Genomic DNA, 26,355 nt, shown 5'->3' on the forward strand with positions numbered 1-26,355 from the left:
ACATTTGTAGGTAACTTTATGTTCAACAAACAGAATTCGATAAAAATCATTAAAAGCTAATTAAACTTTAATTTAAATTTAAATATTATACTTTTTTTGTGCTTCTTTCATACATCTTAATCTTTTTCGTTAAAATTTGAACTTAAAAACTAAAAGAAAATATAATTGGAATATAGAAAATTCTTGGGCTTTACGTTTACAAGGGGTGACAATGAATTAAAACTTGAAACGTGCATCAACTGTTTAAATCAGTGTTGGCAAAAAGATAATAGCTAAATAATCATCCTTTATAAGCTCGAATCATATTTTTTCATTTCAATCCTGCTGCGGTTTACTCCTAATTCTTAATTAATAACAAATTTATTTTGCTATTCGTCTTTATAAACTTTAAATTTTTGTTCTGACAACCATATTATAGTTTGTGGTAAGTTAAATTGTTAAATAGATTATTTTACCTCAACAGAATAGAGGCAAAGTGTATGTAAATTATATTTAAGCTGTAAAGCTTTAACTTTCTATATCTAAAAAGTATATAAATAAATTATAAATTAGCTCCAACTACTTAGTTTATATTTAGATAAGCATTTATTTCTTTTAGTTCTCCTTACTATCATTTCTTTATTTCATTTTTATCTAAGTAATTTGCTATTTCGTCTACCATTTAAGTCAAATAATTTAAAAATACATTAATTTAATCAAGTTACTTGAAGTTATTGAACGAAAACCGTTAAACAAAATGTCAATTTCCTTTTTGCCATCAGCTAATCGAATGTGTGCCTAATCTGCATTAAAAATGTGCACCTAAAAGCCCATTAGCCCATCTTTCACTGGCCACCGCACCCGCTGGGCAAACAAGGAGCCATAGCCACAGCCATAGCCCGTCGCCCGTAGACCGTAGACCGTCGATGTTGTTGCTTCTGCGAATACAAATTAAATATGCTGCGCTAATTCCTCCATCAATTTGCAGCTCATTTCATATGCCAACCCATTTCGCAGGCCATCATCGGGGGCATGGACGTGGAAATCACGTGGCATTGGCAGTGAACGAACGCTGGCGATGGCCATCTCCATCGCACGTGGGCAGCAGAAGCAGCAGCAGCAGCTCCAAAATGCCGGCGGCCAATCGGCCGGATGAAAAGCGGATGGAATGGGGTAACGGGGGGCAGGGTAAACTAGTTTGCATTCAGCTTGTGCAGGTAATTAGAAAATTTCCAGCCCATGGATGGTAAGTGGGGTGGATGGAGTGGCGCGAAAACAAAAACAGAAACGTGCTAATTGCAAATTAATTATGCACGATATTGAATTTGCACTAAACGCAAAAGCGGAAACGGAAGTGGGCGAGCAGTGGCTGTCCGGAGAGCCGAAAAAGTTTGTTAAGCGAAAGGAAACGTGATTTGCATAAAGTGCAAGTAGATTTTTGGATTTCGGAATGGTGACTGGCGGTGACTGGTGACTGGTGTGCCTGCTGCCGCCTCTAATGGCCGACACGATTAAGTGTCCGCAACAGCGGCATCAGCATATAAACAGCTAAAGTGTTAATTGCCATAAATGCTTGTCATTGTAGCGGTAAACGGCTGTGTAGATACTGCGCCAGCGCACTCAAGAGAGACGTAGAGAAGAGAATGAGCGGCGGTGGCAGCGGAAACGGAAGTGGAAGTAGCTGCCGGAGGAAGCATTTAGGCAGCGCACATCTCTGAGCACTGGCACTCAAATGAATGAAATGAACTGCTAAATTATGCACGCGATTTAACCCTCATTTTGCCAGCCGCAACTTAGCGCTTTGCCACCCACTCCCTCTCTCCCACAACGGGAACACCCAAAGCGCCACCCGTTGCTCCTGGCTCCCCTTTGATATTCCCCGCTCTTTGCGCACACTCAGTTTCAAATTAGCCTCTCTCTCGCCAGGCCACGCCCTCAGAAAGCAGCCAATCCGGAGAGAGCCACTCAAACGGTTTCAACATGGCCGCCAGCGGAAATACACTCAGAGAGCGAAAGAGAGCGCAAGGAGGGATAGAGAACAAGAACCACTTCCCCTGCGAAGCTCGTTTTCTTTTTTGTCCTTTTGGCGACTTTTTGCACCTTTTATTTTGTCATTTGTGTGTAATTTCGGAAAATGTTGGCGACATTATGACGCTCGTCGTCGGTTGGGCTGGGGGTCGCACGCTTAAGTGTCCTCCAGGGTACTTACTTCGTTAGCAGAAGTTTCTCGCTTCCTCTGCTCTGCGTCCTTCGTCCTTTTCCCAGCAGCTCCTTATTGTTGTCCTTGTTGCTGTTGTTGTTGTTGTTGTTGTTGCTGCTGCGGTGGCGCACTGTGCTTGTCGTTTTGCGGATATGTCTCTTATTTTCATAACTGTAAATTGCTTTAGATATTAAGTCTGCTGTACTCGCTGTGGATTTTCCTGTGACTCTAAATGTGTGTGTGTGTGTGTGTGTGTGTGAGTGTGCCTGTGAATGGCTCTGAAAGGACGTTGAAGGGATGAGGTTGTACACAGGGAAAAATATAAAGTCTTAGCAAATACAAATTTTAGGTTTTTTAATCAAATTCTTAATTTTTTAAACTTTTTATCATGTCACTATGATAAAAATTTAAATTATCCAACAAGTAAAATAATGTAATATGTTTTCAGCCAAGAATCTTATATTCTTTGCTGTCTGGTATACTCCGGATTTAGTAACAAAAGTCAGAATAAGAGAATTTCTAAAATATAACATACATAAAGATATAGCCTGGTTTGCCTATCCGTTTTTCTTCAAATCTTTATATACTTTTTTAAAATCTTAAATCTTTTTGTTCAGACCCGTTTCTCTCTGTGTAATTGGGAGCTCACTTCACGTGAGCTGGGTAGGGGAGAAAAGCATTCCATTTGGGGCAGGGTCATGTTTTCGAGAAATTCTTGTTGGCCAGCAGAATAGCAAGATATTTATTTTGTGGCCAGGACAATGTGTCCACAGGAGACGACACTTGGCAAGGCCATTTAAATAGTTTCAAAGCTGCAATCATTAGGAGCAACAATTGCCTTTTGCTAGCTGCCGAATTTTGTCATTTTCTCGAACAATTACAAAGAAATATAAGAGAAGATGTGGGAGACAATGATAATATGAGAGTTGGAAATGCCATTTGCAGGTATTTATTATGTGGGAAATGTAAGAAAAATAACATTTAACATACAATTTAAGAGAATAAATAACTATAAATGAAGAAAAGCTTCAAATTTATTTTAAAGAAAGTCAAAATAATCTATATTTTAAAGCGTTGGGATCATACAGTTATTTTAAGGGTTGATTTTCAAACAGTATCTAAAGCCGAGATGATCTAGACATGTCACCGTTAAACTGAATTATATCAGAAATGAACAATAAAATCTAAAAATTTAACTTAATTGAAATCAATTTACCTTACGCCTAAATCGGTTACCAGTTTTTGTTTAAAATTTTTTGTTTAAGGCTTAAAATTCACACCAAAAACATTACGATTACTTTGGAATACCGGGTATCTTAATGTCGAGGCACACGAATATAACCTTCCATTTTTTATTCAAAGCAATAATCATTAAAAATGATTTTTCAAAACTTTGACCACATCCCAAAAGCGCAGAAAGTCGCATCACAAAATAAAGATTTTAATATGCGCAAAATTGAGACATAAATTAAAGTCACATAATTCTCATTAAAACGCCGTAAACGAAACGTTGCCGCAAAGTGAACAGAACAAAGAGAAGAAGGACAGTAATAAAGATACATATATATATATGTGGCTTTATACCTGAATATAAGTATAAGTAGACCCGGGCCAAGACATTTGGCAGCCAGATCAAAGAGCAACGACATTTTGCCCATAATTTAATAGTTTCGAAATACAGAAATGAAGAACCGAAGCTGCCTGCTTAGGCAAATCAAAATAAACCACTCGTAACGACCACCAAATCCCGCCGAAAATAAACAGAGACACTCGGAAGCTAATTGGCAGCGATCTTATTGGAAGAGCAAGTGGGATGGGGCGAGGACAGAGAGAGATAGCAGCCACCCAGGGCGTTAAGTGGGCGGCGTTTGCCAGCCCCAGAGGCCAGAGTGGAAGACCCTGGTATTTCGGTTTTTCGGTTTCTCGGTTTTTGGCCTGCGCGCGCAATTTAAGTTGAAATTTATGCGCAGTGCGACGGGAAGACGCATTAAAAATGGAAAGCAAATGCTCGGCTCAATGTGTTAAACGGCACATGTGATTTAAAACTGTATTTAATGTTTTTATTATTTCAGATTTTGTTCCCCAACGAATATATGTATATATTTTCATCTTGCCATTTATCTTCGGCGAGGCATGGAATATTTGTGACATAAAGGAATTTGTTAATTTCGCTATTTGCCTTTGCTTTGGAGATATATTAATGATTATGAATACATTCAGCGGCCTCGGAAAATGTAGAAAAAAAAAAAAGGAAAACAACATCATAAACTACACAATACACCATCGCAGATGTTTGTGCGATTGTGTTTGGCACAATACATGTGCATAAAATATTTAGCAACGCTCACACGAGCTTAGATTGCATAATGCATATTTTATGAATGTTTTCGTGTTGGTCCTCGCTTCCCCCGCCCTCCCCCCATCAACGCTTTGTTTCTTTCTGTGCCAAGTCAGGTCGCTCGAAAAAGTGTGGAAAATAAAAATAAAGTACGCTGCCGAGGAGAAGAAGAGTAGGGGCAGCAAATTTTAAAGCCACTGCGGCAACAAAGGCGAACAAACAGCCAGCACATGCCACAAAATATAGCCACTTCTTCCACTGCCACTTCCGCTTCCTCTGCAACTGCAAAAATCGACGCATCGCCCACAGTGTTCAACAATGAAAAAGAATGCTGAATTTTTGAGTTAAGCTGAAAACCCAGAGACTTGAAGTTCAAATTTAAGATTCATTTCAACAAGAAAATAAACGAACAAACGGATCATGCATGTTTTTACTAGAAACTTTAACTAAGTATATATTGATTATATTTTAAAGATTGAGATTTTATAGATTGAGGTTTTTCGTTCCAAAAGGAGAGGATTACAAACTAAAGGTTATTGTATCTTTGAATTTATTTAAGAAAATAATATAGGATCAATACTGTAAGTTGATATATAATATAATTTAATACTTTACGAATTACTTGTACATATGTGCGGTAAACTGTTATACTATGTTATTTAATATATTAATCGAATATCATCGAAATGAAGAACGGAATCCGGAAAAGGTATCCAACTTACCCATTGCAACCAATTGGATTTGGGGGTCAAATTCAATCATAAATTCATTTCAATTCAGTAAGCTTTCCTGTTCTAGTTTCAATTAGGCTTACAAATCTGCATATCAAATTAAAAATTGAAAAAAAAAAGAAAAATATATTATATACATACAGCTGTGTTCACGGAAATAGCAGTGCCCCACGACCTGCACGTTTAAGATTGGAAAATACTGTTACAAACGCTATTTTCATAAATTTTTTTTTCATAAAGGCTTAGTGTATTTAATTATTAACAATACCACAATCATTTAATTTAGGTAACATAAACCTTTTAGAAGATATAGCTAATATCAACAAAAAAGGTCTATATTATGCCGATCATTGAAATAGCAGTGAAAAACTAAAATTCTTCATAAATTTAAAAATATCGTACAAGAAACCTATTTCTTCTTAAATTCTAATTGACTATGATCTAATATTTTGTTAAATAGCCTTTAGAAGCTATCATAGCCTCATACCTGGGTGGCAAGGAGTCCACCAAGTCTTAGCAACGCTTGAGGGGATTATGGTCTCATTCCTCCTGCACAAATCGCCAAAGGTGCGGCTTAGAAGTCGGAAACTTCTCTAATACGTAGCCCTTGATGTCCCCCATAAGTTTTCGATCGAATTTATATCCGGGGACTGTGCAGGCCATGGCATTGCATCCACTTTTCCATTAAGAACCCACTCCTTGGCCACCTTACCGGTATGATTAGGGTCACTGTACTGCTGAAATGCGCAAATTAATGGAATATTTTCCTCAGGATACGGCTGCAAGACAGTTTTTAATATTTGGACATAAAAATAATGGTCTTTGATCCGACAGATCATATATACGGGACCTAAAACGTTGTATGAAAAGTATACCCAAACCATGATTTTTAGGCCACCGTGTTTTACTGTCTTCAGCGTATGGTTTGGGGGGCACTATCTATTTGGAGGTCTTGTCTTGTCCTATTCCACCAAATAAAACCAGTTTGGAGTCATTTGTCCAAAGGATATTACGCCATTTGAATAGTGGCAGTTCAAGTGGCTATTGGCGAACTCCAATCTGGCCTTGATATGCCTGTAACCAAGCAGTGACATTTTCCATGGACTTCGCGAATCTAAAATTTATTCAATAAGTCCCCGGCGAATGGTCCCATGACTGATTCCCATCCCAATTCCCGCTCATATATCCCTAGAGGATGCAAAAGGACGAGCTTTGCTGAAGCGAAGTACGCGTCGAGCCTGTACAATTGTGGTTTTGCGAATCGTACCTCGGTTTTTTTGGGTTCGGTTCATATTTCATGACTTATAAACTATTTTAAAAGAACAATTTGAAAGATTTGGAGACTCTTTACATGTTTTGCCCTTCTTTCTAGGCTAAGTAATCTGATACCTTTCTCTCATGGAGCAGTGAGGTCCTGCGCCCACTAAAATAATTTTTTTTGCGTTGTAAAGGTGTATTATAGAATAAACTATAATAACGACCGTAATTAAACTCATTTTTTACAAAATTAATAGAAATTTGGGCACTTTTTGCGAAAGAAAATTAAATACTGCTATTTCAGTGATCGGCCAAAACGAGCTGCATATGTGAAAAAATATCAATAAAACATAAAAATAGAGCAAATCTAACGGAATTTTTTCTCGATTCTTATCTTTATGTTCCATTTTACAAAAACAATGTGCAATAGATCAGCTTGCAAAAAGGAATATGTACAAAAAAAGGTTTTGAAGTTGTTCCCTCTGTCGCACTGCTATTTCCGTGAACACAGCTGTAAATATATAAAAATATATAAATATTTATTTAATTTTAAATTTTTGAAAATTTGTATAAATTAAAAGAAAAAAAGTTGTAAAAGTTTTTTTTTTAACAGAAATGGCTAGATCGACTTGGTTGTTGTTGTTGAAAACTTTATGTGATAAGTTATGTGATCAGAAAAATTATTTATATTTAAACTTTACATTTTATATTTTATTTTTTTAATAGTTTTTTTATTTTGTTATTATGTTATATTCACTATATTTAGAAATTAGAAAATCTTTGCTATAATATTAAGAGCGATATTTTGTTAATTAATTCGGATTTCTCATTTCTAATATGTTTCATATCTTGTAACCTTCCGGCTATCTTCCATTTCATTTATACACAATTTCCCACAAAAAAAGACTCCTCATACCACTGTGCTTTGCTGCCATTGTTGCCGCTTTGTTGGCCAGTACTTTGGATTTCCAGTTTTGGCCATGTTTGGCTTGCTGGCTACTGGCTGAGTGCACAAACACACACAGAGCCATGATGGGTGGCAGTGTGTGCGCCTGGCTGATGTCAATCCATCATTTGCCTTAACACCATGATTTGTTTATTTGACGAGCTGTATTAAGAGAAATGAAACACAATTGCCATTCGAGCTTCACTGCTGCTGATTGCCATAAATAAATAATTTTCAAATCAGACACTGGCCGAATCCTCGCAAACGGATAGGATAGGATAGGATGGGATGTGTGGAGCCTGATGCCTGCCTGCATGCCTGATTAGGCCCTCAATTGTGTGGATAGTTTTGATATGTTATAAGGCAAGGGGGGGAGAACCTATTTCGTATTAATATTAAATCAAAATAAAACATATGCTTAACGGTAAGTGGAAACTCTTGTCACTTGACGCACCTGGGCTCCTATTCTTCCCAAATTTATGGCTCATTTTTTTTTTTGTTGTGTTTTGTTTTGGCCAATAAAACCCAGAGAACAACTTCCTTTTTTAATAAGCTCGTAAAGTAACAGCCACTTAAAACTTGTTGTTGCCAGCAGGGCAGCAACATCAATAAACGAACTCGAAAGGAGCTGCCAAATAAGCCGTGAACGAGTTCCGCCTCCGCCAATGCCACATAAACGTCAGTGCCACATCATCATCAGCATCCTCGTCCCCCTCGACTACGAATGACTGTCGCAGTCTGTTTATAGAAATTAAATAACTTCTGACAAAATATGAACACAACTCAACACTTGCCATATATTGAACAGAGAGCGACACAATGGGCCCCAGTCCCAGTTTTCCCCCTTTTTTTCTCAAGACCCCGCAAGACCCCATCTCAGTCCCCAATCCCGGGCCACATTTGTGGGCTGCTTCCTCTGGCCTCTTAACACTTTCGTCGTTTGCCGCCAAGTCAGGCCGAGTTGTTAGCATATTTTTAGTGTGATTTTAAAAATTTAAATTGTCGTAATCGTAAATTAATTTCATGGCACATAAAAATGCAGCACAACGGAACACAGACAATGTTTTTCTCTGGGCTTTGTGTGTTGTTTTCTCGTTTTCCTGTCCCCGAAATGATGCTACGTTTTATAACGCAATATATTCAAAATACATTTCCCTTTTTTATTGTTTTTTGAGTGTGCTCAGTTGGCAATCAGCGTTTTTACAAGAGTTTCATTTGAATACCAAGTGCAGCTGAGTTAATCATAATAATAGTGGGTGTGTCTTAAAAATATATATATAATTGTTTTTGTTTGTTTTAGTTTGATTTAAGAAATAAATATTAATAAAGCTGATTTAATATTATTAGTTTTACAACTTTTAATGACTTATTATTTAAGGACATAAATAGATAATAAGAAGAATCTCCTGATAACTTTCCAATACTAAAGAGGAAGTGATGGTTTTCTTCTAAAACAACTTTTTTTTATTTCTTAAAAAAATATACTTGTTTCTGTCAACCTTTCTAAAGTATCATATCTTCAATTATTGTTAAAACCATATCTCATTTAAGTAACTAATTAACGAGAAAACTAGTAAATTTCAATAATACCTTAGTTTCTTTTATTTTTTAAATAATACCCCTAAATGTACATGACTTGGAAATAATTGTAGTTTTTAGAAGATGCATTAAAGAGTCGTAAAAGCATTATATTCAACAGTGTCTTAATGAGTTGTGTAAATTATTTATGCCGCCGACATTCGACTGCACACAAGTCGGGCCTGCATGCGATATATGTGTCAACGCCTCATAATAATTACGGGAAAAACGGCGAAAATGTGTTGCAAATGTATAAAGTTATATATAAATACACATCAAGTGCAATTAGGCAGGAAATGCCGGCATGTGCAATTCGGTAATTGTTTCCTCAATGTGACAAGTCACTCGAAGGTGTGAAAAATCGTCCACATTCGGTTAGAATATCTATTTATTTGCCCCAGCTCCCGCCATATATTAATGATGAATTAATGCGGTAAATGCAACTTGTAAATCTGTCACGCGTCTCAGTAAATCATCCTGCATAAGTAATGTGCAGTTTAGCCCAGAGAAGAGAGGCAACATCCAGAATCGATACTCCCCTCGAACCACTTTGTCACTCGAGACACTGCAACAGATGCTGAACAAGACGCGGTCGTGGCGGGGGAGTGTGAAATTGTGTGCGCTGCCACGACTGAGGGCGGTCCGCGGCTAATCTATGACAGAAAACATGTAATCGGAGCAACTGAGCGAGCCGAAAATAACTTGGAGCTGGGGACAGCGACCGTGAACGGGATCGGTCTCGGAATCGGGATCGGTATCGGGACCTTTGTCTTCATTTGCAGCTCTTTACTTTGCAATATTCCCAAAGGTCGGGCACTAAAGTTCCTTGGGCGGCGATCGTGCGCCCAATTAAAGTCACAAACTGCGTTTTACAGCCGAATTTATTTGTTCGAATTAATTATGGTGCACTTGGAAAAAATTCTACTTAGACCGTTTTTCCATAGATGAAAAATATCAAAATATCCAAATTTTGTGTATCCAAAAATCTTTAAAATTACCAAGTTACAAAATTCTGAATAAAAGGAAAGGATAAATGTGGCAAAAAATAACACAGAATTCAGGAAACAAAAAAATAGATTAAAAATAATAATAATTCTTTAGTTTTCATCCTACAAAAATGTTGGAAGTACTAGCACTTTGGTATTACTTTTATAATTCCCAACTGGTTCTAACATCAAAGTATATACAGTGGCGAGCACATGTTTTTGCTATTACATTGTGCTATTACATATGTGTTATTAGATAGTTACTCTAAAAGCAACTGAATTTATTCTTAATTCAAGAAATATTACCCAAAAAAATGCAATTTTTGTTTGACAAAAATTACAAAAAGTTTTCCAATCATATTTAGTTAAGTAGACAAATTTTCTTTCTGTGCATGTCCTGTGCACTCGTCCCCATTGGCAGCTCCGTCTGGGGGCGGCACTTTCTTTTTATGACTGCTCTGCTGCCGTCGAATAAGTGAAGCGTGAACTAATTGAAATTTGTTGCGCTGACATGTTCTACAAGATCTGCTTGCTGTTGGGCGACAGCGTGCAGACGCTGCCCTTGTCGATCGTCTCCAGCTCATTAGCCGGCTTCCCGTCGTAGTTATTGTCTAATTTTAATTAATTTATCACAAGCATAAAGTGGCGCAACTTGTGACATTTCCCCCTAGCCGTTGCTCCCGCAACAAATCACTCACACGCCTCGGTGACCGCCTGGAAGTCCTATGGGGGAGCCACTGCCATCGCTGCCCGCCTAGGCATAAATTTCCACCACAGATTCTTGGCATTGCTGGGCAATCAAAATGGAATTTACGACAACTTGGGAACGGGTCTTTTATTTTGACATGCTTTACAAACAGACGAACTTGCAACAGCTCATTTGACATCGTCATTTCGGATGCCGCAACAGGTACCAGATACTGCATATATTCAACATAAAATGTATGAAATATGGAAGGGAATCGACATTAAAAACAGAACTTCCACAGATTCTTCCAGGTCTCCCGCTTGTAGACGTTCTTGTAAGTCTGCACGGACACCTGAAGCTCGGGACCAAAGGGAGTGTCCGCCTGGACGTGTTCCACTGCCAGATTTTGGTTTGTCACTGCGTGAACAATAATCACGGGCTCGTTTACCTACAAGGTTAATACGTTGTAAGTAGGTATTGTTAAAATTCAATAAATAAAAAAAAGGAAGCTATTTTTGGCATACTGAAGTTGATATACCCTTGCAGTTTGCCATTTGATTTTTGAGAATCCAGCGAAATACATAGCCCTACATTTATTTGTAACAATATTCAACTTTTGATGATTTTCTGAGGCTTTTTCATTTAATTCTTTAATTTATAATTTCTTAAATTTTAAAAATGTTCACTATTTCGCAGCTATATTATATAGTCTTCCGAACTTCCGCCTTTTATACTTATTAGACTAAAAAGAAGTCTTTCTATAAAGTTTTGTTTAGATAGCTCCTTAACTGAGAGACTATCAAAGAGGAGCAGACGTTTACGGCTAGATTGATTCGGCTGTTGATGCTGCTCAAGAATATCAAGCAATATCAAGCAGTTCTCTACAATTGCATACCCTGGCATTCAAAGCATACTACTTAACTAAACCTTAGCTTAAGCTTCCGATTTTCGATTTCTACACCAACAAAAGGAAATTTGAAAATTGATCCAGATCCCTAATCAAAATCTAATTTTAAAATATAAACAACTTACAGGAATGGTTTTGCCCTCGCTCTCGTAACGCAGATCAGGATCCTTGTGGGCGCAATAGAAGTGGGTGTGGGAAACGGGCACCCGGGCATATGGACCGCAGTTCTAAAGGATAATATACAAGATATAAGATACCCATTTCTAAAACTAAACTTAAATCAAAAACCGACCTTGCTAGAAACCACGCCCAGTGGCAGCGTTAGCTCGCCATTTTTGGTTGTATACCGACCCGTGTCCACCGGCAGCGACAGATTCATCCGCTTGGGTCCGCTGTACAAGTACATGGGCTCATCGACAGGATCCAGGGTCTGGAGGCGAAACTTCTCGCCATAGCCCAGACACTGGCCGGATCGATCCTCATCGTCGGGACTGACAATACGGAAGCTGCTACGCAGCGTGGAACGTGGCGAAGGTGCCACCGTCAAGTCGCACATCTCGTTGATGGTGGTGCACTTGCGGATCATGCCCTCATGGGTGATGATCACCGAAAGGGCCAGGTTCTGATCCACCACCTGCTGGCGGCAAATGCTGATCTTGACGGGCCGCACCTGAAGTGTAACCCCGAAAGCGACCACCTCCTGCGGCGGCCCCAGCATGGTGTCCTGATAGAAGTGTTTATAGGCGGCGCGCGTCGTGTCCAGTAGGGTGTTTCCACCCTGTTGCATGTCTTTCACGCGCATCTATATATTTCATTTTATATTTTATTCCACCTTTCATCTGCATAAAATGCTCACCTCCTCTTGTAGGGCAGTCTCCTGCCAGTAGCCAACTTTTACGCCAGGACCATACATTTCGCAGCAATGACGCGACTAAAAATAAGTTTTCTTTATGTCCCAGTATCCAATTTTCGGTGTAGTGTTTAACTTCCGGAACGAGTGGGTTTTTCTAGTGACAAAAAAGTAACTACTTACTGATTAAAAGGCTGCTTGTCATACGTTGAGTGTTATAAGACCTATTATGACAGTTTTAAAGGTATCCCAACATCCGCTCTGCAAATTGTATAATCATTTGTTAATTTTTAGATTTTGGACTAATTTTGTCATTACTTCATGATCTCCCTCTGTGCAAGTTTTATAATCATTTACCCATTTTAAGCTTTTTGTCATAATTTCTTCTTTCTATAAAAAAACAAACGTGTTATTACCTTCTGCTTGTCATACGATCAGTAATGCCTATTATAACATTTTTATACCCTTGCAGGGTATTATAATTTCAGTCAGAAGTTTGCAACGCAGTGAAGGAGACGTTTCCGACCCTATAAACCATATATATTCTTGATCAGCATCAACAGGGAAATATTTCTAGATATTTCAGGAAGAAATCGATTTTTTGGCCATTTTTGCAAAATTTTATAAAATCATCATTAAAATTTTTGATTTTGAAAAAAAATTTAATTTTCAAAATTTTTAAATGAAGCATGCAGATTTATTAACTGTAGAAAATCTTGCACAGAACAGTTTTCCGATTTAAAATTAATGCTCTTTTGGCCGAGTTATAATATTTTTAATTTAAAAAAAAATCAAGAAGTTTTTTAATATAAAAAATCCGATTTTATAATACAAAATAATATTTTTCTAAGTCAAGGAATCATTTCCGGCCCCATAAACCATATATATTCTTGATCAGCATTAACATGCGAATTTTTCTGGACATGTCCGGAAGAAATCGATTTTTTGGCCATTTTTGCGAAATTTGATAAGGGGTTACATCATTAAAATTAAGAAAAATGGCCAAAAATTGTGATTTCTTAAAATTTTAAATTTGGTATGCATTTTTTTTTGGGCTTATAAAAACTAACACAAAACCGCTTTTCGAATCGAAATTAATGCATTTTTGGCATAGTTATGCTATATTTTAATTGTTACCTGCAAGGGTATACAAACTTTGGCTGGCCAAAGTTAGCTTTCTTTTTTGTTTTTATTTTTTTAATTATTTATTTATTTATTTGAAAGGTTTGGTAAATATGGTACTAATTTGTATGAACCTAGACTACTTATTTCTAAATTCCAGCTTAATAGTGCTATAAGATTCAACAAAAAGTGACTTATAGAACAGCGAGAGGTTTGATATTTTTAAAAGGGTTAAAACGGACATGGGCGTTATTACACTAGGCTTCATACCCGATAAAAGTAATGGTAATTCCCCTCCAGAAACAGATCAAAGATAGTTCCCTGCTTTGACCGAGCCACACACAAAGCCATCGCACCGGCAACTAACCGAGCATTAAATTTGCATGTGGCGCTTGAGTGTCGGCCTCGGCTTTGATCCTGTCAAAGAGGCGAAAATAAATTGCTCAATTATGAAATATTAACTGCACACGATGGCGGCGAGTAGCCGAGTGAGTGAGTGAGTAAGTGAGTACCCACGGCGCAAGTTAATTACTCATTTGTTGATTGTCGACTGTGGTTAATGAAGTATCCAACTAATTACATTTCGAGACAAAACCGAGAGTGCGCATGTCGTCAGCCGCTCCAGCCTGGGCCTCTCCAAGGAATTCCCGTTCACATTGAAAAATGCCGCTGCGGAAATTGAAAGTGCCGCGGGCCTATTTCCACCAGCTGCCGAGGAGTCGGTTACTTGGAGCCGGGACCCGGAGCTGGAGCTGACTGACAGCAATTTATTACCTATCCCTTTGACATCTTGACGCGGTGTCGCCATCCCTCCCGCATCTCAAATAGTTTCCTTGAGGCGCTGGAATTACTCGCATTCATCTTTTGACAGCGAAAAGTCATCGCTCTGGAAGTCTAATTAGATTATTAGTCAGTTCAGCGTGATGATAGTTGATGAAGGGGTTCGGGGGAGGATTCAGAGAGAACTTGCTCAGAAATTAGGGAATCTTTACCTTATTAAATTTATGAAGTGAATTCTGTATTGATTGCATTTATGAGAATTTTTTAGCATATTAAAATACATATACAAATATATATACTTACATTTTCGTACACAGAAATAATTCTTGTGGGTTAAATAAACAATTTCTTTTGGTTGAATTACAGTAAAGCTATTATTATTATTTATTATTATTATAATTCCATCTTCTACAGTATTTCAAAATCAGCATCAACAGGCTAGTCGATCTAGACAATGAAACCTTAATCGATAATAGCTTTATATTTGGAATACTTAAAAATACTTTAGAGAAAATAAGATAAGAAATATATTAAATTATCATAAAAGTTCACTTTTCCAAGTGCATATCAGCAACACCAACCGATGCAATTTAGCCATGTCCGCCTGTCCGCCTGTCCGTTAGTGTGAAGCAACATATCTCAGAGAATATAAGAGCTAGAGCTATTAAAATTGGTAACAAGATGGGTATCTAGAATATGGAAATCAAGTTTATTTTAAATTAATTTTATTATTATTTTTTTACATTTTTTTTAATGTGGCCACGCCCACAACTTCGTTTTTCGCCATGAAAAGCATCCATAATCTATAGTCCATCAAACTTAACTGCAGCTTTCTTTCTAGTTCCAGCTGAAATAATGGATTAACTCCCAATTTTGGATCATTTTCTATACGATTTATAAAATAAAGTTCTAGATTTTTTCTTAGTCTTTTATTTGAATTTCCTTTTTATTATATATATATTTTTGTTGTTGGTTTTCGCTTAAATAAACAGGAAACAATTAACTTATCATTATTTTTACAATTAGCTTTAATTAGAAATAATAAAAAATATTGAAGCTTTTCGTTTTTTTTTTTTGTTTTCTTTTCTTTTCTTTTTTTCATTTTCTGTTCTGTTTACAGTGTTTATATGTATGCATTTAGTTTACAATAATTAGTTTAAATGGTACTGTTTATATTCAATTATTATAGGTTCGCATGTACTATATATACATTTCGGCAGCGAGGAGCGGACTCGACCCACAGCCAAATAATCCTGAATATATATCGCTATATAAGAAGTTGATATTTGGCGTTGTCACATTTCCACTTTTATGTTACAAAATTTAGTTAATTCGACTACTAAATATATAAATGTTACACAAGTGTAGGCGTAATGCTGCGCTGCTGCTGCTTCTTTGTTTTATTTGATTTAAATTTAACTCGTTTAATGTATAATTCCATTAATTGTTTTTACGTTCTTTTCTCCTCTTCTTATCGTTCTTTAAGTTTACAATTTTCGTTAGAATTTCTGTGTTTTTTTTTTTCTCATTTTTTTTTTATGTACATAAAAACAAAAGGAACTATATATTTCAGTCTTTTTAGTGTGTGTATGTGTGTGTGTGTATGGGTAATATATGTATGTATGCGTGTGTGTGTGTAGAATATCTATTGTTTTGTTATGCAAATAGCGTATTACATAGTTTAATTAATTTAATAGTTTTATTATTTTTTTTTATTTTTATATTATTTTTTTACTTCAGTTTTCAGTGTAAATATCGCTTGCTTCCCAGTTTTGTTTATATAATTAGCCCTAGTTCTTCCTTCTCTCTGCTTACTTGTTTTTTTTTTTTTTTTTGTTAATTTATTCAAGTTATTCTCTGCCTCACTCTCTCATCCCTTCCTCCTCTCCTTCTTACATGCGTGTTTACAATCTAAGTATTTTGTATAATTCATTTAAATATTTAGTTTCCTTGTTTCTGCTTTGCATTTATGTGTATAAATTAAAAACAAATGAACGTTGTTGCACATGCTTCTGGTTCTTCGTTTCTGCTTTTCTTTTCGTTACTTTTCTCTATGCTTTTGTCATACGTATCATATATGATCTATTATAGTTAAATATATTTAATAATATAAAGAGCGAAGGCAAATATCGAATACTTTTGTTGTTGTTGTTGTTTTTCGTTTTAAAAATTCCATTTGCTGTAGTTGTTTTCTGTCTGTTTGTTTGTTTATTTGTTTGTTACTAAGTGTGGCTGTGTATTGTTGCTAAATTTGGGTTCCGATTTTCGAAGAGAATGTGTGTTGGGTGACTTTGAATGGGACTTCGTCGGGATGAACTGTTCAGGATAGTACACTCAGCAAACATATCACGTTCAGTTCCTAATTACGTATGTGTAAATGTGTAAATATATATGTGGTACATGGTATATGGTATATGCATCCTTTGTCTATTGTTTTTTTGCTATTGCTAATTCATTAAATATATATATATATATATATATCTGCAAGTGTATATGTGGTAAGAAAAACGAAAATCCGTCCAGTTTCTTGTTCGTATTTGAGTTATAATGGCGTATGGCAGAATAGTGTTGTTTGCTATGGAGTTTTTGTTTCGATTCGTTTTTAGTTTTGCTTTCATGTATATAGTTATGGTACATAAAATGCTTTTGCTTCCCATTCATATATCTGGTATATATAAAAACGATAGCAGATTGTATACAGTGTTATTATGATGCATCAGTTACTTAAGCTCTCAGTTCGAATTACATTATGGTTTTAATTTTTGTTTTCATATATATAGTTCATCTCCTCTCGAAGCTTGGCTTCAACGAAAATTAATTTAGAAAATAAAAAGGATAAAACATTGAACATGGGTTTTTGTGTTCTGCAAAACCTATTCCATTTTTATCCTACATGATTTGCCTTATGTACAAATAAATATTACAATTAAGCATAAACAAAAAGGGAGAAGAAAATTATAAGAGAAACTGTGTGCTAATCAAGCAACACTTGGTGCTAAAAGTTGACCCATGCAGTTATCAAATGAATCTGAGTACGTTTATAAAAGGATAATTATAAATAATTATGGATAATTATAAATAATTATGGATAATTATGGATAATTACGGATAATTATGGATAATTATTGATAATTATGGATAATTATGAATAATTATGGTTACAATTGCTAAAAACTCAGTGAAGACAGTTGTTGTTTTGTAATTTTGTATTGCTTGCTGTGTGTGTGTGTGTTTGTGTGGTTGTTTGGTAGGTACTAATAAAAAATTATCGTAATTAACATATGTACGTAGTAGTTATGAGTTATGTTTAATAATTGGTAGAAATTTGTATGTCTATTTTAAACGGTACTTAGGTTGGTTGGTTGTTGGCTTTTGTACTTTTTGTTATTTGCATGTAGGACTTCATCTTCTGTTTTGTTTTCTTCTGCTTTAACTATCGTTTTCTGCTTCTCTCTTTCTCTCTGTCTCTGTCTCTGATTTTTCTATTGCGGCAGTTTATTAATTTATAAACAAACACAACAAAAAAAAAACTGTAGCGTAAATACTAAACGAAATACGTAAACATAAATAGGCTTAAAAAAATATGGGGTATTAAACATGTACAGTGGTTTCTTCTGACGAATCTTCCTAGGAGGCGGGCTAAGTAGATAATCTTTGAATAATTTTAGTGGAGTTTGCAATTTAATAAATTATTTTGACATTTTTGAAATTGAAAAATTCCAAAGTCGTCTCGCATTTGCCTCTAAAATTATCCATAGGTTAACCTTAGACCCACCCGTAGTTTGCAGACTTGGCTTAAAGTCCAAGTCAAGATCCTAACGACTCAATCCTCCTCCTCCTTCTCCTTATCCTCTATGTACACAGTTTTCTCTACCAAAGTAAAGAGCAGGATTGTAGGTATTATTATTATTATGCCTCCCTGCCAATGAAGCCATTCGGTGGCGGCGGTCTCGACGTCCCACTCGCCGGCCGCAGCCAGCTCTCCTTTAGAAGATTGGACATGTTGCCCGCCGTGGTCGCTGTGCCTCCCACACCCGAGTTTGGATTTGTGGGCGACTTCTTTCTCGTTTGGCTGACACTGCGACTGCGACTGGGCGGCGCCGACTTCTGCCTGGGCCGACTCAGCGGCATTCGCTCCATCTTGATGTGCTCCACATGCACGTCATCGACATCGTCATCCTCGTCCTCCTCCTCATCGGCCTCCTCCTCCTCCTCGTTCTCGTCGGAGGAGCTGCTCTGTGTGGCATTTATGGGCGCCATCATCGGCTGATAATTCGGATTGTGACTGATCGTCACTCCGGCCATCTGGACCGGCGGCGTGGGCTCATTCATGGCCACATAATTGGGATTGTCGGTGGTGACGCCACCACGACCCGGCGGTGGATGCATCATCTCGTAGTTGGGATTGGGACTGCTCGTGGTCAGAATGGTGGCCTGCCCGTCGCTGCCCATCGATTCGTCCAGCAGACGGTAGTTGGGATTATCGCTGATCGCGATTGGTGTGACCGCGGTCGGAGTGTAGAAGCGTGGCGTCCCCGTGTAACTACCCGCCGAGCCGCTGCCGCCGCTCTCGATCGTCCCCAGGTTGCCCATGGCCACCGGATGGCTGGTGAGATTGGAGTTGCTCGTGCTGGTGCTGGGCGCATTGGAGGCGTTGCTCTTGTGGCTGGCATTGCTGCCCGTGCGCTTGTGATGATTGAACAGGTGGCGATTGAACATGTTGGCTCGATTCCGCAGCGTATCCGCCACCACTCGCTTGAGGCTGGGATAGCGTCCGGTGTGGGAGCTGGCATTGGAGCTGGCCGCCGAGGCGGTTGAGGGCTGCAGGGACGACGATCCACCGCCTCCGTGTCCGCCACTTCCAATCACATCATCTGGCATGGAGCTGCTCATGATGACCGGCTGCTTTCCAGTTTTCCTAGGCAGTAAATGCTGCTCTCCACTCAGTCTCCCGCCGCCGCCCGTGCTGCCACTCCGGCTCGTGGGCAAATCGGCGAAATTTGGACTCGGATCGTAAATCTCGTAGCCACGTTCGTTGTTGTCCGTATCCGGCAGGACATAAGGCGCCGTGGCATCGTCGCTCTGCGAGGCGGGAAGATTCTGGAATGCAGACACCATCACCGTTTGGTTATCCGGCGTGCTGCTGGCTATGAAACCTGACTGCATGCTAAACGGCGAGTGCGTCCCCTGGTGATCATCCACGACCAGGGCAATGGGACTCTCCGCCGGCTGATCCAAGGCGGAGTTCTGCTTGTAGGTCTGATAGTCGCCCATCCGCAGGGGCGTGGTGGCATCCTCATTCTGCTCCGCCTCCTGCTGGTCCTGGTCCAGTGGCACCGCCGCAAAGGCGTCCAGCTGACTGCGCTCCTTGCGCTCCTTCTCGCGATGCGTCTGCCCGCTCTCCGAGTAGTAGAAGGAGAACCTCTTGAACTCCGAGTCGGGGCACTGCGTCTCCAGATAGGCAATTATATCCAGGAAACTGGGCCTGGCATTGGGCCGGTGATGCCAGCAGCGTTGCATCAGCCGGTGGAGCAGGTCCGGGCAGTTCTCCGGCCTCTCCATCACGCCGCCCTCGATGACGAAGCGAAGGACCTGCTCGTTGGAGAACCCTTGATATGGCTGAGCCGCCAGTGTGGCCATCTCCCAGAGCACCACACCGAAGCTGAACACATCACTGGCACTGGAGTAGACACCGTCTCGCAGGCTCTCCGGCGACATCCAGCGAACGGGTAACAGACCCTTGGTCCCCTTGCGGTAGTAATCCGTCTCGTAGACATCCCGCGTCATGCCAAAGTCACCGATCTTCACGGTCAGGTCTTCGGCCACCATGCAGTTGCGGGCGGCAAGATCGCGATGAACGAACTTTTTGGCCGCCAGATAGGCCATACCATCCGCAATCTCAATGGCCATCTGGTAGATCCGGCTGTAGGTCGGCGGCTGCACATTGCCCGTGACTCCTATCCGGGTGAGATAGGCCATCATGGCCTCATCCCGCTCCTCGGGACGATGGGCCCGCAGGTAGGACTTGAGGTCGCCCTTCTTCATCAGCTCCATGACCACCAGGGCGGGCTGGCCGCGCGAGCAAACGCCCAGCAGCCGGACCACATGGTGCGTGTCGAACTCCTTCATCACGCTGGCCTCGCTCAGGAAGTTGGTCCGCTCCCGATCCGTGGCATTCTCGTTGACCGTCTTAATGGCGCAGGCGCGATCCTCAATGCCGTTGCTGAAGGACTTGATGATGCCCTCGTACACCATGCCGAAGGATCCCTGTCCGAGGGGCGCCAGCTGGATGATGTTCTCCCTGAGCACCTCCCAGTCGTCGGGTATGTACTGCATGCTGGCATAGAACGGATTCACCTCCGTGTTCATGTGCAGATCATTGGGTCGCCGTTTCTTTTGCAGGTACCGGATGTAGCCAAGCAGGAAGGCAAACGCCAGGACAATGACAATGCACAATATAACGGCCATGGTAATGTAGTAGCTCTTCATAGGCTGGAATACGAATGCAAGGATTTAGTATCCCTTATGGGAGTACTTTCAGTTATATCCCAAACTCACCGTCACGATAATGGTTTCAGGTTCCGTGTAGACGCCAAATCCTGCCATGGAATTGGCCCGCACGCGCATACGGTATAGGCCATCGCTGACACCCTTGAGGAGGTAGCCCTCGGTGGCACTATAATTGGCCACTGGGATGCACTTGGTCTCCACCGTGTCCGATTTATCCAATTGATATTCCAGCGTGTAGGTGAGAATTTCACCGTTGGGATCGAGCGGTGGCAGCCAGAAGGCTCGCACAGCGGCTCTCGTATTATTTCCAATTTCCAAGGTTAAGGTCAAATTTCGGGCCTTGTCAACGTCCTCTGAAAGGGTGAATACTTTATGATTAAAATCTGACCAAAAACCATCCCAGCAACCATTTGGAGGATCACTCTTACAATAATCCCCTAGATAAATCTTTTCTGAGTCGTTGAAATGAAACTGACTCGAAAATAACTCATAACCAGAAGGAGCTAACTTCGGCACGCCACAGTTTTTATTTTGCGTAAAATTTGATTGAAATATTATTCGAAGAAGAGTCGGTTATAGTTCAATGAAAGGGTTATAAGAGACTCTTTTATGATCACAAAACGGGCGCATTTATGCTCATTTAGATCAGAAAAGGGGATTTGATAAAGACTCAAATTTGATCAGAAATTTCATAAAATGCTAGATGGAATCATGATACAATGACAAAATTCCAAAAATATATTCCTTTTTGGAGGTTTTTGATGCGCTGAACTTGAATCCTGCCTCAGAAAATTTCCCTTTCATCAGGTTTTTGTGATATTTCATCTTAAAAGTGCAAAAAATACGGTTTTTGGGTAGTTTTGAGGTGCTGTAATACGTTTTTTGGGTACTTTTGAGGTGCTGTAATACGGTTTTTGGGTACTTCTGAGGTGCTATAATTCGGTTTTTGGGTACTTTTGAGATGCTGTAATACGGTTTTTGGGTACTTTTGAGGTGCTGTAATTCGGTTTTTGGGTACTTTTGAGGTGCTGTAATACGGTTTTTGGGTACTTTTGAGGTGCTGTAATTGGGTTTTGGGTACTTTTGAGGCGCTGTATTCATTACGTTTTATTTTTTCAAAACGTTTGTAACGCTATCATACAGTACTGTTCTTAACTACAATATAAGTTTTCAAAATTAAATAAAAATCCTTATGTATCTTCGAGATATTGTCTTTAGAAATTATATTGTTATTATCAAATATATTGTCAAATTCGACATACTCAGAAATATATGGAAAAATATCGATATAAATTCAAGAGACGATATCTCAGAGTCCAATAATAATTTTTAAACATTTTTAAAACTAATTTTTGAGGGCAAGAACAGTTCTTTAAGATGCCGTAACGATTGTTGAAGAAAAAAATATATTGAAGCTACAGCACCTCCAAAGGAGCTGTAATCAATTATGCCAGTATAGAACTTACCCCTTTTCTTGGTTACTTTATAGTTTGTAGAGTTATTGCTGCAGGCCTGCTCCATGTCATTTTCAATAACCTCTCTGCACACACTTATGAAGATGGTGTACCGCGTAAAGTGGTGTAAATTCTCAAAAGTGAAGTTCGTCTGATTGATCGGCACTACCACAAAGTTATCCGTTAGGTTTACTATCGTTTCCGGGCCGTTGGTGACATTCGCCGTTTTGGCTAGGTTCAAGGCCTTGTCCTTGGCGTCTGGGGCGGTGGAGCGCACATGACGCAGCAATACACTGCCGAATCGTTCATCCAAGTCGGGCTCCAAGTCGTCGGCTTGCCGGCGATGGCGAGTGGGCTGATTCCCGATGGCATTGGAATCAAAGGCAGCACCGCTTGCTGGCCTAATAACTCGAGGAGCTCCCTTGGCCGCTGATCCCGACTTGTTTTTGTCGACGCCGTGAAAGTCCTTTTTCGGAACATAGATAAAATTCTGCAGGGTATTCTCAAACTCTATGTGGGACTGAATCCTACGATCGCTGTACATCTCCTGGCTGTTTTTCGGGGCACCTGTGGCATCACATTTGCAGTCACCGGGCAATGGATCCGGCTTCAAATCTGGCTTCGGTGCTTCGATCTCAGTGTCAATGTCACTTGGCTTTGTAATAGCTGCAAGAATAACATTTTTATGTTAATTTATTTTTCAAAATGAAGAAATATTAAAGATTGTTGCCCCTTGTAATCCCTCATCCGTAGGATTGTTAAAGCAAAAAAAATAAATAAATAAATAACTTACGATTCTCGCAGTATTGTCGTTCCGACGGCATATCCTTGGGATTATTGGTATGCTGCTCTTCCCGCTCCGCAATGAGTACAAAGTGCGTTAGCTTTCCGTGTGGCCTAATGGGATATTCCCACGTCACATACTGTAAATCGTAGAAAATAGATTAATTTTTAATAATTTGTAATATTTGAAACGTATGATTTCCAGATACTTACAATTTTCGAGTCCGAGATGGAGGTGAGCTTAACTTTGGACACCTGAGATGGCTGTGCGGGCTTTGTCACAAAATGCTGCACCTCACTCTGGGCATTTGTCAGTTCCGAGAAAATGGCCTTGGTGCGCACATAGTAAGCATACTTTGTGTACGGTTGCAGGTTCATAAATGTGGTAACTCCCTTCGTGTCCGCCGGCACAAATGTCCAGGGATTGTCGCAGAGCTGTTCGTTGCTCTTGGTGGCATTACCATGAGGATCAATCATGTAAAAGAACTCGTAGCCGATAAAGGCGCGAGGATCCTTGAAAATAATCGTGGCATTGCTTGGCCCAGTCGGTTCGCCCTCCGACACCATCGAGGTGTCCACCTTTAAGATGGCCATTATGGCGCTCACATGTGATACCGAAACGTTTAGAGGCAAGGTGCCACCTGGGAAAAGAAGAAGGAAGAATTTACGAAAACATTCCAAACTTCGACTCAAAAATCACTCACATGATCCACGGCTTCCGTTGGAGTCGGTGGCCACCTCGCTATTGTTAAAGGACTGCGGCTTGGAGGCCAGCATGGGCAGCAGCTTGTTGATCGTAGACACGCACAGCTTTTGATTGAAGTGAAAGAAGACGCCGCCATTCCTGATGTACACCGTCTGGTTGGGTCCCCATATCTCCTCCAGATCGTTATTCTCCAGCACATACAGAGCATATTGATTTTTGTCCATTGGTGGGTCGCCCACAATTTCCGTTAAAGATTTAAAAAACCGCAGAGAGGTCAGTCCGAAGGTTAGGTGCACCTTCAGAGAGGTTTTTATGGTACGAATCTGACCCAGATAAAGCTCCAGAGTGTCCATCACGTGAGCTGTGCAAAGAGAAATGAAGAAAATGTTAGTTTCACAGGGAAAAGAAGATGTTGTAATTGTTTACTTACCATCGCCCTCACGCTTTATGCTTATAACCAAGGGCTCCGTGGAGTTTCCTCCGATCACGGTGCAACCCTCGTATACCTTGGCCCTGTCCAAACTCTCGATAATGCCCGCTTGGCACACCCTTTCACACTTGCCGTCCTTGCACTTGATGCACCTGTGATTCTCTATCGAGTAGCCCTTCGGGCAGCGCGTGGTGCACTGGCCGGCAAAGGGGGCCAGAGGCTTGTCCCCGCTGTCGAACCGAGTGCCAATCTGGATGCACTCCTCCGCCGTAATGCAGCGCTTGTCGTACTGCAAAGTATGTGATTTTGTTATTTATTTCAGGGACTGTAATGGTTAACCCTCTAGGCCCCAAAAGTGCCTTGACTTATCATCAATGTTATTTCATTTTCTTGAAGTAAATTGTTAAATTTGTAATCAATCTCACCTGAAACAAGCCCGGCGGACAGGTGTCCACGCAGTTGGTGTTGTTGATCGACAAAAAGCGACAGCTTATGCATCTTTCGGTTCCATTGCTGTCGAGGGTGCAGCCCAAGCAGGCCTTGTTGCAGCATGTATCCTTGTCGATGCAGTTGTTCCGACACTCCTTGGGACACACTGTGCCAGGGAAAGGGAATCAAACAAGTTAAAATTTGATCTAACATTTATGAAACGAAAGGATTAAGTCATTTACTCACTTGTTTGGCAATGCTTGGAGTCCCAGCAGTAGCGTTTGTGATTCTCCTGCTCCGGACAGCCCAGGCTATGTACTGGCACGCTAAGCGCCGTGGTATCCTGGCCTTCACCGCTGACTTTGATCTCCTCCGCACACTTGGGGCAATCCTTTTCCTTGGCGTTCATCTGCAGCACCACCTCCGACTGGGTGGCATTCTCGGCCATGAGATGCAGCCAGTCTATCGTCTCCACGTAGCACAGAACCCGATTCTTCTCGATTCGCACACCGCCGTGCGAAATAGATCGCAGATTGGGGAGTCCCAAGTTCACCAAATCGGGATTCGAGTACACAATGAAGGAGTAACCGTCGAACAGATTGTTGCCCCGAATGACATTCAAGTTGGGAAATATTTGCGACAGCGAATGCAGACCGTTCACGCGAAAGACGACAATGAAGTCGGTGACCTCTTTCAGCAGGGGAAACGAATGATTTAGGTTAATGGTCACGTTCGACATCAAAGTGATGAGCAGGAAGCCCTCGATGGTGGTGCAGTTTTCCAGTAGATAGAAGTTCGCTGCAAAGTTTCGTATATCCATCGATTTGCAAGCTTGAAAAAAGAGAATCAAAAAATCATTTTAATATCCTGAATTTAGAGAGTTATCTTAAAAGTATATTTTCTCGGACAGATAAAGTCTTTCCTAATGAATAATATTTTTGTTAATACTTACTTGTTTCATTGCGTGACAATCGAACTATATCGTTTGTTTGGCTAACGTCTCTTCGCATTCGCGTGGATTCCACAAACATTTCCAACTTATCGGATAAATCGTCGCTGTTGTGGTGCTGCTGGTGATGTTGTTGGGGTAGCAACCTTCGTTGCTGCTGCTGCTGCTGCTGCATTGATTGCCCCGCAATTACTGTTGCTGTCGCATGATTGGCCAGTAAACTGAGACTTAATAATATCCAAATCAGACTTCGATTCCGGGGATGGTAATTGTTGTGTTGCTTTTCCGTTTGATGTGGTTTCTGCTGATTATGTTGTTGTTGTTTGTTGTAATTGTTACGGCTTAAACTCAGTCTTGTTGTTGTTTCTGCTGCTGCTGCCAGTGCGGTGTGAAACAGCAATAGGAATTTTGTATAATATAGATATTTATCTTGTAGATTTGTCGGCGGCACTGAGTGCTCTTGTCGTCGACGTCGCTTGTTGAAAATGCCACAATCTAACATCAACAACAACAGCGATTGCAGCGTCCGCAATATATTGTGACAATTGTTGTAGATTTTAAAATAGTCGCGATGTCGACGATTGTTTTTCGCAGCGTCTTCATCGGCGTCATCGCTCAAGCGATGGCCGTTACTTCGTATTTGACTCGTTTTGCCGGTTGTTGATTCCAATTTGGAGGTTGTTGTGTGCGGAAAAATGGTCCAACGTTCACTGAAAAGAGTTTATTTAAGTT

General features: G+C 40.1%; 2 protein-coding genes across 2 annotated transcripts in view; both read right to left on the reverse strand.

Annotated features, from left to right (window-relative positions):
* Positions 1-10,835: 10,835 nt before the first annotated feature.
* Positions 10,836-12,634, reverse strand: LOC108084100 (cilia- and flagella-associated protein 161). Its single transcript, XM_017180128.3, has 4 exons — positions 12,467-12,634; positions 11,903-12,412; positions 11,736-11,837; positions 10,836-11,151 (listed from the first exon to the last, which is right to left on the reverse strand). The coding sequence occupies exons 1-4, from the start codon at positions 12,521-12,523 to the stop codon at positions 10,984-10,986; spliced, it is 837 nt and encodes a 278-aa protein (XP_017035617.1). The 5' UTR covers positions 12,524-12,634; the 3' UTR covers positions 10,836-10,983.
* Positions 12,635-15,420: 2,786 nt separating this feature from the next.
* The window catches only part of InR (Insulin-like receptor), a 52,801-nt gene continuing 41,866 nt past the window's right edge, over positions 15,421-26,355 (reverse strand). Inside the window, exons 5-14 of the mRNA XM_017180266.3 lie at positions 25,627-26,333; positions 24,921-25,505; positions 24,671-24,840; positions 24,246-24,534; positions 23,814-24,176; positions 23,323-23,750; positions 23,120-23,249; positions 22,339-22,992; positions 20,921-21,225; positions 15,421-20,854 (exon numbers count right to left, since the gene is read on the reverse strand). Of these exons, the coding sequence (XP_017035755.1) occupies positions 18,272-20,854; positions 20,921-21,225; positions 22,339-22,992; positions 23,120-23,249; positions 23,323-23,750; positions 23,814-24,176; positions 24,246-24,534; positions 24,671-24,840; positions 24,921-25,505; positions 25,627-26,333 (6,214 nt within the window). The 3' untranslated portion in view covers positions 15,421-18,271. The remainder of the gene's footprint in view (positions 20,855-20,920; positions 21,226-22,338; positions 22,993-23,119; positions 23,250-23,322; positions 23,751-23,813; positions 24,177-24,245; positions 24,535-24,670; positions 24,841-24,920; positions 25,506-25,626; positions 26,334-26,355) is intronic.

The sequence above is a fragment of the Drosophila kikkawai genome, chromosome 3R (genome assembly GCF_030179895.1).
Source record: "Drosophila kikkawai strain 14028-0561.14 chromosome 3R, DkikHiC1v2, whole genome shotgun sequence".
NCBI lineage: Eukaryota > Metazoa > Arthropoda > Insecta > Diptera > Drosophilidae > Drosophila > Drosophila kikkawai.